The sequence below is a fragment of the Montipora capricornis genome, chromosome 14 (genome assembly GCF_036669925.1).
Source record: "Montipora capricornis isolate CH-2021 chromosome 14, ASM3666992v2, whole genome shotgun sequence".
Lineage (NCBI taxonomy): Eukaryota > Metazoa > Cnidaria > Anthozoa > Scleractinia > Acroporidae > Montipora > Montipora capricornis.
The window spans coordinates 22,732,991-22,747,376 of record NC_090896.1 but is presented as its reverse complement, the minus strand read 5'-3'; the positions used below and the strand labels follow the sequence as shown (position 1 = coordinate 22,747,376).

Here is a 14,386-nt window from a genome sequence, read left to right as displayed (position 1 = left end):
TACTTGAAATCTAGAATGGGCAATGAAGAGAAAGTTAGAAAGATCATCGCCTTACTAAGTACCAGCAAGGCAGCAAAAAAAAAAAAAAAACACAGGCTTCAACGATAACATTTGATTTTGTTTGTTTTTTACACACTATGTTACGACCCAGCTAACAATTTGCAACCCACCACCCCCGCCACTAAGACAAACTCGGCTTTGGACAATTAAGGCCAGGTATGGACTGCCCAGTTGGAAACAAATTGCTTAATCGCGTGAAAATGAACTATTATAAGAATGCGTTGTCTACCCCGTTAAGTAATATTATCCAAAAGTTCATCGTTGCAGACTTGGTTTTCATACGAGGGGAAAATCCCACGGGTTTAGGTTTTTTGGCAGTAGCCTGACAAGATGTAGTAAACGAGTTGCGAACTCTTTCAACTATTTCGCAAAAAGGACCCTTTAATGAAAGCGTGAACGTTACTAAAACGGTTAAGTTAAAATCTTCACTACTATGCTTTTTTAAAACACTACATTTCTCTGTACACATATTACAAACACGTCAAAGACGTGGAATTGAAGTCCACACGAACCGTCAACAACATCGTAACAAAAAGCGAGGAGCGATGTCGACACTAAGGACCTTACAAGATCGAGTCAGCGTCGATTGGTCTCCTAGATTCGTTACCGCAACACCTCATCAAACCAGGATAAGACCAGTTGAGAGGTGTCATACGTGCTAAACGAAAAACTTATATAACAGAGTTTAACGTTTATCAGCATACTACACAAAAAACCTTGAATGATCTTACATGGAACTTAACAATCAACAACAATAACGAAACCGTGCTACCTGTACATGACAGGACACATTGATGAACTTGACTGAAGAGCTCGATAACTCTCACCGTCAAGGATTTTTCTTTCGAACTGTCAGTTTGTTATCGTCTCCATCTGCCCCGACTCCAGCGTTCTTTAAACCTTCTCCCGCGACCACGATCATCATGTCGTTCGTTGGGAGGATGTTCGAATCTTTCTCTGCGCGGTTCATCATTGTACCACGGTCGTCCATGTCTATGCTCTTCGCGGAAGGATCTCCGAGAGTCATCCCGTGAATTGCGGGAATCCCGAGGGAATCGCGAGTTATCATGCCAGCTGGATCTTTGCCTATCGTTTGTTCTTCGGTAGTCGATATTTTCCACCCTTTGCTCGCTTGATCTAGGAAGTTCCCGTGATTCTAAGCGCGACTCATGGGCTGCCAGCCTCGCGCGCTCCTCTGGTCGAAGATGGCTGTACTGCCCAATCTCCTGAGAGTCATCGTTCACTTGACGAGTCACTTGAGGGGGCTCAGAGGGGCTCCATCTGTTAGCGTGAGAGCTTTCTGAAGATGTCGGCTGGTTCCCTTGGGACGATGAGACTCCGGGCTGTAGTCTATAATCTGTAGAAGACCCAGTCTGAACTCTACTGTCTAAAGAAGATCCAAGATGATGCCTCTGTTCTGACGAGGGACCATAATGTGGTCTGCGGTCTGCATAGCGTTGCAGGCCTTGTTCAGAGGAGTGCCCAGGCTGTAGTCTGTGGTCCAAGGAAGGCGCGGGAGAAGGTCTGTAGTCTGAAGAAGACCCAAGTTGCATCTTCTGAGTTTCTTGCTGCTGCAGTCGCTGAGACGAGAGGCGCAGTCTTTGCTCTGAAATGGGGGACAGCCGAGATCCTTGAGTACTTGATGAGGATGGATGTGATCTATGATCTGTTGAAACCGTTGTCTGAGAGGAACTATTAGGTGACGCTACGGATTGCATCTCAGAGATGACTGGCATAATTGGCTGAAGCATACGACTTGCTAATGCAGAGGTACCCTGTTCAAGGCCTACAGATTTTACTGGATATACCTCACCAACGGATGAGGAAGTGGCAGGTAAAAGTTTTGTCTCTCTCTTCAGATCAGGTTGACTTGCTCCCACTCCTGGTGTAGAAGTGCTTCCTTTAGGTAGCAAATTAGTCAGTGCCGATAACTTAGATGCACCACCTTGAAGCTTCTGTAGAGTGGATACCAGCACCTCTAAGCTGGAAGGTTTAGCAGACTCTTCAGGTTTGGCAGCAACGACCGCTTGCGATGGAATGGGATCCGTGGCATCAAGGTCAAGATCTAGTCCTTCCTCTGGATCATAGGGTTCATCATCGTCGTTACTACCACAACTCGCGCCCTGTTTGCCTTCAATTGTGACATCAGAACTGCCTAGCTTCTTTGAACCAAGTCCTTGAGGTTCCTCTGGTTCCGTCTGCTTGCGTTGGTTCTGTTCCAAAATATACTTTCGAGCTCTTTCTTGAAGCTCCAACAACTGCTGCTTCTGTGCCTCGACCGATAAAATCGACGATTTTTCCGTGGAGGTAGTGGGAGAGGCAATATCTCCAATCGAAGGTGGCATTGGTAGTGTTGTAGATTTTGATGAGGGCGAATCGTTACCTGATGCATCTTTACCTCCTTTACTCGCCATCTTGGCTTGTGAGGTATGGTACTGGAACACAATATCATCTATATCAGCAGGTGGCGAGTCGCGCAGTTCACTAAGGGCAGCATCAGTGTTTCTCCGAGCGGGGCTATCTGCAGTTCCTCCATCACTGCTGTTTGTTTCAACACTAGCAGAGCTGGTTCGACGTTTTGGAGGAGGCGAAAGAGACCGCTGACTTAAAGCACGTGGGCGTTTAAACAATGCCTTTGATCGGACAATGACGCCAAGTAGCATATGGGGGCGAGGTTCATCCAGACCTAGAAGAAACAATTTCTCATAAGCTTTGAAATCGCTAAACGACCTTTCTTTCTTTTTAATGACAAGCATATTTAGTGCAGTTCAGTGAAATAAATATGAGGAAAGTTTTTGATGCCTTCATGAATGGCTAAGGAGTTAAAATAGCGATTCCTCAGGAGAGTTCCTTCAGCACCTAAACACTGATACATACTAGTTTGGTTAATACCGTGATAGATATTGTCCAATTTCCTATAGCCTTGTCACCGTTTTCGGTGTTCAGATAATTAAGATTGCATTCACTTTCAAGACAGTTGATTACACACAGTCACGAATTTAGCGAAGGACATCTGTTCCACTTCTTCATCAATATATAAAATCATTTTTTAGCTACCAGCTAGTAGAGGAGCTATGATGTTTGGCCCAAACAGTACTACCATCGACGAAACAGACTGACGGCTGAACAAATAAGAACTGTGTTGTGCTTTGGCAAAAGAAGCAATAGCGCCAAAGAAACTGATTCACAGATATTAAAATCTAATATCTAACAATTACAAGCAGGGACAAAACTAAAAAACCTTCTGTTCCGTGAAGCAAGTCTCGATATTACTACCCCCTCCCCCCAAAAGACAGTGTTAAGAGCTGGATGGGTTATTTACCCATCATCCTAAAAACCAATGACCCGGGTGGGGTGAGGGGAGGGGGCATTCTTGGTTTTCTTTAAAGATATGGTCCAGAAATTAAAAAACTAGGAAAGAATTCACCCTTTTTGCCCACGGTTGTAGAAATGCAAGTCTGCAAATATCATTATTACAACAGAACCAAGTGATTCGAATGCTTAGGTTAATGCGTTCGTACCTGGACCATCAAAAGGAAGCAACTCTGGCGGAATCGGTTGGTGTGAAGCCAAAGGTACCAGGTACATGTCCTTGACACCAGTGTAACAGTTACTAACCACACCACAACGCTTCCGACTGTAGAAGTACGAGTAGAGGGAGACATAGCTGAGTTTTTCATCATCTGACGATGCTTCGTACCTTATTACACACACCTCCTGAAATGAAGGGAAAAAAAAGCCAATAACGACTTTCAAACGGCTTTCGGTTTGTGGGAAAAAAATACCAGGTTATATTTTCACAAAATGTATGTTTGATGGCGTATAGACCGACAATCCAGAGAGCATGACACCAATTAAATCACAGAACAACAAGCACCCTTGCTCGTATCTTTTAAGACAATCGATAATAAGTAAAATTTAGCAAACATACCCTTGAAGTAGAACCTTTCAGCTGAACAAGATAGTCCCAGACTTGCTCGTGAGCTATGCGACCCTGAACATGCAGCGTGTCTGGCAACAGATGTAAGAGGTCATCACAAGACCCTGACACACGGAAAGCACTGGTGCCAAATTTAGCTACACTCTGCATCATCACAAATCCTTTCCATACAGCAGGCACTTTCTTCTGAGTTTTGTTGAGTACAGAGGGTGAGACAGGCGGCTGGGAGACTGTGGCCGAGTCAGGTGAGCTGTAAGAAATTTACGTTAATGCCCAGCATTCTCCATTCTCTCAAATTCCATAATAAATCCTGTTTATCCCCCAAAAATTTTGGATAACCAGTGTTTTCGATTTCGATGCCATTTCTTAGAAAATGAAACCTTGAAGCTCCACATAATTAAGAGACATGTATGCAAGAGAAACTGATATTGTGCAGCGTGAGCGAATTTCGATTTGTAAGTGGAACTTAAACTCTCAAATTTGCTGCCATTATGGAATATTATCACTAAGCAACAGGCCATTTCCGAGTTCAAGTCTGCCTCCTCTTCAAAGCGAGTCTAAGTGCGAAGTTTTTGTAATGGTAATTAGTTCTACTTTACATATGAATGAAAACTAATTTTCATAACAAAAACTTCGCACTTAGACTCGCTTTGAAGATTAGGCAGGCCAGAACTCCGAAATGGGCTATTATACACCTTATTCCAAAATGGCCGCTGATTTATGCGCATACAAATTGGCCCTTGTTGCCTCGTTCAAGATAAAATATTCTTTTGAATTTTAAGCTTAAGAACGAGGCATCAAGGGCTAATTTGAATAAAAACAAAAGAATATTTAAATGGAGGCCATTTTGGAAAAGGTGTATGCCATGGGCATTTAAAGGGTGACAATTATACTTTTCCTAGAAAAAAATATTCTGATAACATTGTACAAAGAAGCACTGAAGAAACTTCACGGCTTGAAAATGCAAGCTAAACCTACAACGTTTCCCTACAGTACTCAGTTTTAATACAATACAATACAACGCAATAATTGACCACTCCCCATAGGGGCTTTTCAGGGCCAACGAAACACAATCACGACAGAACAGAACATTCAACAACAACTGTTAAGAATCCCAACTGGCCGGAGGCAAGCTAGTTGGCTATTTACATGTGCAGGTGAGAAGTTGAACCAGGGTTCAACCAGGAAAAAATTCAACAAGTGGTCAGAACGTGTCCTCAACCCGGGATCTCCCGATTTCAGGGCATGTGCCTTAAGCCGCACTTGACTAAACTGAAGACGGTAAATTGAAAGCACATACTTGGCAGAAGTGACAATTTCCATGGGTGTTGGAGATGGCATAGAGCTCTCTGCAACAGCTTGTACTCTGCGGAGATGAAGTGTAAATCAACATAACTTCAAAGTAAAAATTGGGTAGGGGAGAGGAGAGGCTAAAGACAAGAGTCTTCAAGTATAATCTTAAAGTAGCACAGGAACATCAGTGGCCACACGGTCACAACAACTAGATCTTTCAGACACATTAATTGTAGTAGCTATCAAGTCCCCGTTTCTTTTACTACATACCATCAAATGTTTTTTCCCGAGGACGATTCGCGATTGGAATGAACTACCAGATTCTGCTGAGGTGGTTCCAAGTCCAGAAACCTTCAAGAGGTGGTTGTGGGTCTACCTTCGCGATAGATGCTGACCAAGTTTTCTCTACATGTAATTATTAAGTCTCACTTGCATTGACATTGTTTGATTTACGCTTGCACAATTATTTCATTTGTACACCTACACTTCTTATTTCTTATATTGCAGACTCACAAGATTCTTCTTATGAGGAGGAACAAAAAAAGGAAAGGAACTTTATTTAAGTGTCTAGTCATTCTAGCGCTGGAGCGTTAATTGGAGACACTGTAAACTGAAATTAAAAATTAACGCAAAACAGGTCAAATGTTGGTTTTTGTGGAGAGGGGAAAGGCGGAGTACCTGGAGAAAAACCTCTCGGTGCAAAGTAGAGAGCCAACAAACTTAACCCACATATGATGCCGACTCTGGGAATTGAACCCGGGCCACATTGGTGGAAGACGAGTGCTCTCAGCACTGCGCCATCCCTGTACCCGTGCTTCACGGTAAGAAGAAGAAGAAGAAGAAGAAGAAGAAGAAGAAGAAGAAGAAGAAGAAGAAGAAGAAGAAGAAGAAGAAGGTTATCATCGTTGTCACTGTCGTTGCTATCACCACCAGGATCATCATGCTCATCAAGCATGACATATGTCCTTTTTTCACTAGATGACGAACAGATCGTTGAAATGGACAAGTCATCCTATGGTTTCTAATGTGAATTTAAGACCACCAATTCTGCTAGTGTTGCCCGACGTAAATTCATAGAAGACGGACACTGGACCGACACACTGGATAAGTTTGAGCGCAAAAAGACTAGCACTACGTATGGCTTGGTCAGCTTACCTTTCGCGCCCACCTTTCCTCCTGCCGCATTGAAAACTTCCTGTAATCCATCGCTAGTTCCATTTCCCCGCGGCGGTTAATTTAGCGATTTGTTCGTCAAACGTGAAGTACTTCGCACTTTGGTCGACTTGTTCGTCTGGGCGGACAAATCATCTCCCTACATGGACCAATTTCAGACGACTGAGTCGCCTAAAATTTGTTTGTTTCATTTTTACATCAGACGATTTGTCCATCCAGACGATGTTGTCCGTTTTCTAGTACGAAAACGGCCAATGTACGAGAAGTCCTTTAATTAACTCCTTTTTCACAAGATGATGGAGTAACACTTACATGGATGTTGTGGAAACAAGTGGAGAAGGAGTTTCTCTTCTGGGAGGCTCCCCTGGGGGTGCCATTTTTCCAGTGCAGATGCGACAGTTGAGATCAAACAAGTGAATGCGGTGTTCATCTGTGGTATCCAAGAGTAGGGTACTGGAGCTTGTGTTGCTGTCTGGAAGACCTTTCTCCACCTTTAACTCAGCATTTGCCTTGATAGAATTCTAATCAAAAGTGAAAAAAGTTATCATCAAACAAAGCACTTCTTCAGCCAAGCTAGATTGCAGGTTACTGGGAGTGCGGGGGGATCCACCATTTTCAAAATGCTTACAATTTGCAAATAAAAAATCCAAGGAATCAAATCCATTTGACAAGCCTGATAAACCTTCCATATTATGCAACATTTTCAATTGTAGTCACACAAGTAAAAACGTAATTGGTTTAGGCAGTACCGCCTACTTTATGATTCATAGCCCCCACTCCTCCCACCATCACCCAGTCCTCCAAGGCCACAGGTATGAGGGTTGTCTGAGGGTTATGTCAAAGTGCTGTGAAGACTTCAAAGTGGTAAGACCTGAACAAGCAGGTACAACCAGCAACAACATCATACTGAATTGAGGAAACTGCACAGCAATGTGTGCGGCAGGATTCAAGACAACAAAAAAACAAGAGTTCCCTCTATTTCTTCAATGAAAAAGCAAAGTATAGCCTCAAGACAACTCTTACCTCAAGTGTGCTTAAATCATCATCATCAATTTCTACTTCACCCTGAAAGAACAAAAAAAAACCCAGATGTTCAGCAATTAACAGACAACAAAAATCCACAATTAATCTTAAGAAATCAACCACTCTCAGGTTAAGTTTAGTTCTCAAAATTGAAATTGTTCCTGGGCTATAAAGCCAGCAAGCTCCACACCTAAAAACGGTGGAGGGGGGGGGGGGAGGGATTCACAAGATGTAAAACCGGAGCTGGAAGGGGCTGCATTCCTACCCTTTCATGCCATGTTACCAGAAGAAAGTACACAGGTAGGATAGCCCTTGGTTGTCAACTTGTAAGATCTAGAACTCCCTTGAGCATACTTTAGGGTGCAGCATTGAAACTGAACAAAAACCCACCTTGTGCGTTTTTTTTATATGTGCTTTGGTTGCGTTTATTTCCTCTTGATTCAACTTAATCATCTCTAGTGTCTAGACAAAAACCAAAATCAACAAATAAACAAATAACTAAACAAACTAAAAACAAATTGGAAATTGGTACCACTAAAAAACTATCTGTCTGTTATTGCCTGCTCTGACACAAGTAAAGAATGCAGTGTTTTACAAAAATTTATTGCCTAAATGAACAACACAACACAACAGATTCTTTGCCAGAGTGAGTCCAAAAGCAATGCTTATCTTTTGAAAATTATTTCTTTTACACACAAATATTGAGAAATTGGAGTTGGATAAAAGAAGCTGAAGTGACCTTGGACATGACCTTTTTTTACAGTTTGTCCTACGGTAATCTCAACTTGCCTCCAAAAATTCATAAACAATTCATAAAGGTCACAGTATTGAAGTGACTTATACATTTATACCACTGTAAATTCTAATACGGTTTAAATGTTACGCTAATAATTATTACAGTGAATGATCATACATGTAGATCACAAATTTATTTCACCCGACAGATAAAGTCCCACTCATTATTGCATCAATAACCTACATGTGTACCTATACTGTAATTTCAACACATGATCCTCTGAAATTGCAGAAGTAAGGAGTACTTACATGCTTAGTTTCCTGTTCGCGCCATGTAGCAAGCTCAGGAGACGCAAGCTGTTCTGGTGTCATTCGGACAAGCCGGTCTACACCAATTTCTCCAGACAATACATGTCGAAATAGAACCTGAAAGACAAAATGAGCATTAATGGTGTCAGCATTAATTGTCTTGGTCAGTAGGTTAAGAATATTGGTTCATGGTTATTGGAAGTAAAGCCCTTTCTCAGGGCTAAACCCTTTTCTTTCTTTCTCAGAGTAGGACTACTTTTTGTAATGAAAAAACAGTGATATTCTTTAATGATTCCTTTGCCAATTTAACTTGTTTAATACAAGATTCACAAAATTAATTTGTCTCTCAGATTTTCAATTAACAAGAGAAGTATACAACTACTGGAAAGTAACTACATGGCAATAACGTTACCATGGCATTATCTTGAAAAGAAAAATGGCCTGTTTACAAGCTGATGTAAAGGAATAATTTCCTTGGAATAATGAAAAGTAACATTAATAGCACTGCAGAGATCTAATCTTGTAGGATAAATAAGTGATTTGGATTTTCCCAAACTTGGTCACTACTCTAGCCGACTGGAATTTCAGTAGCAGTTATTCTTCCTAACTTGTAAATTGCACTGTTGGGGTACAATAATGACCTTTGACCAATCAGCTAGATTTACCACACATGGCTCTGGTGTACAAATGTTAATAAATTAATGTTTGGACTGAGGGTGGCCTGGGATGAATAACAAAATATTTAATTATAAATTATTATGGATAATTTCACAAGTCGCTTGTATGGTCAAGTGGATAAGAGAGTGGGCTACGTGGAAGGTAAGGGGGCATGGATGGAGACAACGGGGATGATCAGGGAGGGGTAGGAGAAGTAGAACAGAGGAAAGGAAAGCCTCATTCTTTTTGAGATCCCCCAAAAAAATGAAGCCCCTGTTTTTTTTCAACTAACCCACCCCCCCCCCCTCAAAAAAAAAAAGGGAAAATCCCTTTCTAGACAGTTGATAAAAATAAACCGGTAAAAATTAAACTGGTTCAAAAAATTTGAACCAAAAAAAAAATTGAAAATTTGAAGGAGCAAGGATGGCACAGTCGGTTAGTGTGCGGCCTTGGTGCAAGAGGTCCTGAGTTCGATTCCCGGATCTCGCATCCTTGTTTCGACTTCTTTCCTTTCCGTGTAGCTAAGTAGCTTTAAATACCCGTAAAACGGAGCACTGATGGAGAGGGGGGAGTAAAATGAGCGCACCGTCGACCTCAGGTTTGTCAGTTGAATTACTGTTACGAGTTATCGACGTTAAATAAGGTCTACTTTACTTTACCCTAAAAAAAAACCCAGGGAATACATCCCAAATAAAAAATGCCAATGAAATTACAGTGCAGCTAGCATGAGGATACTGTATGTGCAAACAAAAGCATTACTAAAACAGGCCCTCATGTACATGGTAAGAGTCTTCTGCAATGAAACTGTGAAATGGAGGAATCTAGCATTAATACATTGTATACTGTGAGGAGCCTGCATAGTGCCATCTCAATATACATCATCATGCAATACAATTTACAATACAATACAATACAATGCAATAGAAATTGAAGAGAGATGTACATGTAAGGCCATAAATTGTTTTCGAACTGTCCAATGTAAGCACAAGTGCAAGCATAAGTACAGGTACATGTAATGTAGCTTATGTTAAGTGAAAACAAACATTGACATATAGTGTAAGCAAAAGAACAGGTATAAAACACAATCTTTACAAGTTAAAAGGCTCTGTTCTTGTTTCAGCCAATATGGCTGCAGAAACTCTCAAGTGTCAAGTGCTGTTGTTTCATCAAAATGAACCATGGCCTCGGCCATTTCGTTCAAATGTTCAGATGCAGGGGAACCTGGAAGAAGAGCCACACATATACCGTATTTACCCGCGGATAGGCTGCAGTTTTTACCCGGAAAAATGGGACCGAAATTAGGGTTGCGGCCTATACGCGGGTACAAGCGTTTTGATACACTGTACCTCATTAATATGCAAGAGATCTCACGGTCATTCACTAAATTGGCGTTTTAATGTTCACTTTCAATTGTTACTAACTTACACCACATACAACTAAACACTAAACCATTGTTTTTGTTAACAAAATATCCTTTAGCGTGAAATTGGTAAGTTTTCACACCTATTGTTTTTGATCTTCCATTGAATGATACCGCTTGTAAAAATCCGTTCTAAAAAAATTGATATCTCAGGATCTACTGACTCTACGAAATCACTTGAAACGGGAAAATATTCTCTACCTCAGGGCAGTGCTTGCTAGGAATATTTTACTGATGTGCCGAATGTTCTGGTGTTTTAAAATTTTGTCCGTGAATGTTTGTTTACACTCGTGCCAACAATCACCCCTTAATTATGCAGCGGCAGCGGCACCATGAAATGAACATTTTGGCATCAGTTTTTGTGTGTGAATTACTTTAAAGCCTGCATTTTCACATCTTTTGTTTTGAGTTTCCAGTTAGTGAAAAATATTATATTTTCAACTAAACAAAGAAAGAAGCTCGCTGCTGTGAACTTAACAGAGTAAGAAAGTAACATCACATGCGTGATAAACGATTTTGATTGCCAACGATATTTGTTGATATGTTTTCAATTTGCATTGGTTTTCATCGAGAGCATTTAAGTTTATTAGGCAATTAAAACAGGATAAAAAAGGCAATATACAGTTTTTTAGGAAAAGTTTCATTAATGACTTATATATTTTTTCCCTACTTACGGTTTTAAAACTATATATAATTACGGTAGCTGTTGTTGATTATTTATCCCGGTACACAACCTCACTATTTTTTTTTTCCCATGAAAACCATTGAAAGTTTGGGGTGCGGCCTATCCTCGGGTAAATATGGTACATGTGGTAAATTTCCTTATGCTTATGCGATGTTTTGTTTTCACACTGCATAAGACAAACGCAAGCCCCAGAGCAAATACAAGAAAAGGAACAATAATTTTGATCCTAACCTTGTGCTTGCAATTGTGCTTATGCTTGAATCAAGGCCATTTTCTCAGTGAAATGTTATGATTATTTCAGAGTGAAAAAAGACAATCCTGGTGTTTTGTCTCACCTTGTTTCGAGGATCCTTGAGGTTAAACATTAAACTACGATATTTGTTCTTGTAACGATGCCCAGTGTCACCAAAGAAAGAAAACATTTCCCCTTCAACACTGTGGGAGCACTTGTCTATAACCTCGTCACTCACAATCAGATCTTGCTGATCCTTTGATCTGTAAAAACAAGATATCATTTTTGGATTAAGACCACAGATTTAGCCTCTGAGCAGGTTCTATAGTTCTTCAGTGTAATACAAGAGTGTAAGATGTGGCTGCCCTGCAAAATTAAACTGCAAATCCACGAGATGATTGTTATGGTTACACAGGAATCGAAGATTCACCAACAGTGTACCGACCAATGATACAATCATGAAGTTGCTTGCAGGCTAAAAGTATTACCACAACTCCTCAGAAAATCTCCAAGTCACGTGTGACACAAATGCACAACTATCACTATTAATTACACCATTGCTACTGAATTTTTGTCTCTGTTGAAAGGAAGAAGGTCCTATAATCTTACACTCTCGGAAGTGAATTTGTAGCAACAATTGGCGTCAAAATTGTTGAGACACTCTTATCCTTTAGAGTCGATTTCAAGCTCGGTGCGAAAATGGCCCTCTTCCCTGCACCCTCGGGACATTGTTGTGTTTTTTCCTCTTTTCTAAGAGCCTTGTCGACAGCGGTACAACATTGATTAGGGTGGGGTAGGGAGGGGTATCCCCGACAAGTTTTCTTTGCAACCAATGAATGTGTGGTTGCCAGTGTGCTCTGTTAGCAACTGTCTCAACTAATTTTGTTGCCTATTGAAGCTTTTAATTCCACTGAAGCAAACAATTCATTAATTTTGCTTGTACTTTCCCAAAGAAATATTGCTCAATAATTTTACACCCCTGAGCAGTAATATGTTTGTGATGCCTTATAGCGGAGCTCAGGCACACAAAGCGCACCAGCGGAATACCATGGGTATTCCTGTACAGACTGTGGGGCGGAGGTTGGGAGGCAAGACAGCCTCAAGTGTTGCATTTGGCAACCTGTGTATTGGTGGACAGAAATCATTTGACCACCACCGGGTTTTTATGCTATACGAGTTTTGTTGGTACTTAAGTTCTTATCTTGAGAAAAACGAAAGACAATAGCTATCATGCCAACAGATAACAGCAGAGTGAATGCAACAGGCAGAAGAAGAAGATCGCCAAAGGGAGCGAGTTAAGGATAGAAAACAATGGCAAAATTGTAGCAAAGAAAGTTGCCAAGTGGAGTGGGAAAGAGGCAGACATAGGAGAAAAAAATTAAAGCGAAGAACGTCACAAGGCGGAACGACTGGGGCTAGAATAAACAGGCAAAGACAACGTGAGAAGAGAGTCAGTGGCAGAGGCAATAATACTAATAATAAAATACTTATATACACGTAGCGCTATTTACAATAAATAATAAATTAAAATAATAAATAATAAATAAGTGACCGTCCAGATGAAAAGGATGCTGAGACCATTTCTTCCCAAACGCGTTTCAAAACAGTGTTTCAAACAAATGTAAACGCGTTTCAAACAGTTTCAAACATGTTCCAATGCGTTTCAAACAAAAGCGTTTCATCTCGTTTCAAAAACAAGTGTCACATTTCATTGCGTTTGAAACAGAAGAATTAACAGGTGTGTCAGTTCTTCTGCATCAATTGCCTTAGCAGTGTTTGTTAAGTTTCGTCAAATATGAATGAATTTCACTTTTTTTCAAAACGTTTCTGAAGCTAAATAATTTCAAGATCTTTGAAATGGAAATGAACGAAAGTACGGGTGTCTGTTTCTTCGCTAGGATGCCAGAGGTTTTTCTCTCCTAGAGTGACAGAATGGCGAGTCGCGAAGCGGCGAGAAAAACCGGTTCGCCGGTTCGTTCTTTCGTTTTTCGCCTTTGATCTTTCGTCGCCCAAAGATAGCAAAAAACCTCTGGAATTTAGGGAAACCAGAAACCCTGCATTTCAGGAGGATTTGAGCGTAGTGGATAACGAGTATATTTTAGTCAAACGCGGGAGAGATATTTCCGATATTTCTGTCACGTCCTTGTCATGCAAACGCATACTTTTAGTGAAACGTTTCTGCCCAGAAGGCTTTAACGACGCTGAGAAGATCTTGCTAACTGTAAGAGCTAAGCTTTTCTTCAGTTAAAATAATGCCTTCACCGTTTTTTTGATATTGCTATTAAGAGATAGGCGCTTTGCTTTGGAAACGTTTACTTTTTGCAGTGAATTGTCACGCGTGACCCGGCAGAATATGCAAGATCTCTTCGCGATCTCCGAAATTTGATTGTAATCTCGGAAGTCTTTCACAAAATCTTGCTTCAAATTGCAGTTTTTTTCTAAACATTAATGCACTCTGTGTCGTTTATACGTTTAAAATGATTCTTTTAAGGAAATGGAATTACAAAGTGTACTCTGTTTTAAAAGAAACAGAACGCCCGCGAGAATTCAGAATCTCAATAGTCGAACTTGAATTCTTGTTTCAAGTATTTCAAAATATTCCTGTTACCAAGTTTATAAGATCAACTGTGAATTTGGAAAGTGGTTTCAATGGCAGAAGTTACGGAAGTACTATGAGGATTTAAATGTTGGCTTGAATGGAAGCTGTGTAGTCACGCAACCGGCTTTGGAGTTGCTTGAATATTTCCAGCTGATTTCGTTCCATGCATTACTTCCACATGCACACTTTTACACGCAAAGCCACGTTTTATGCATTGAAATGTCACTGGCAACGCAGACACCAGGCAGACAATGTTTCCA

General features: G+C 40.7%; 1 protein-coding gene across 1 annotated transcript in view; it reads right to left on the bottom strand.

Annotated features, from left to right (window-relative positions):
* Positions 1–423: 423 nt before the first annotated feature.
* LOC138031689 (uncharacterized) overlaps positions 424–14,386 on the bottom strand; it is a 55,703-nt gene continuing 41,740 nt past the window's right edge. The window contains 9 exon segments of the mRNA XM_068879336.1: positions 424–2,746; positions 3,582–3,777; positions 3,992–4,250; positions 5,301–5,366; positions 6,779–6,987; positions 7,490–7,531; positions 7,880–7,951; positions 8,534–8,650; positions 11,631–11,790. Of these exon segments, the coding sequence (XP_068735437.1) occupies positions 921–2,746; positions 3,582–3,777; positions 3,992–4,250; positions 5,301–5,366; positions 6,779–6,987; positions 7,490–7,531; positions 7,880–7,951; positions 8,534–8,650; positions 11,631–11,790 (2,947 nt within the window). The 3' untranslated portion in view covers positions 424–920.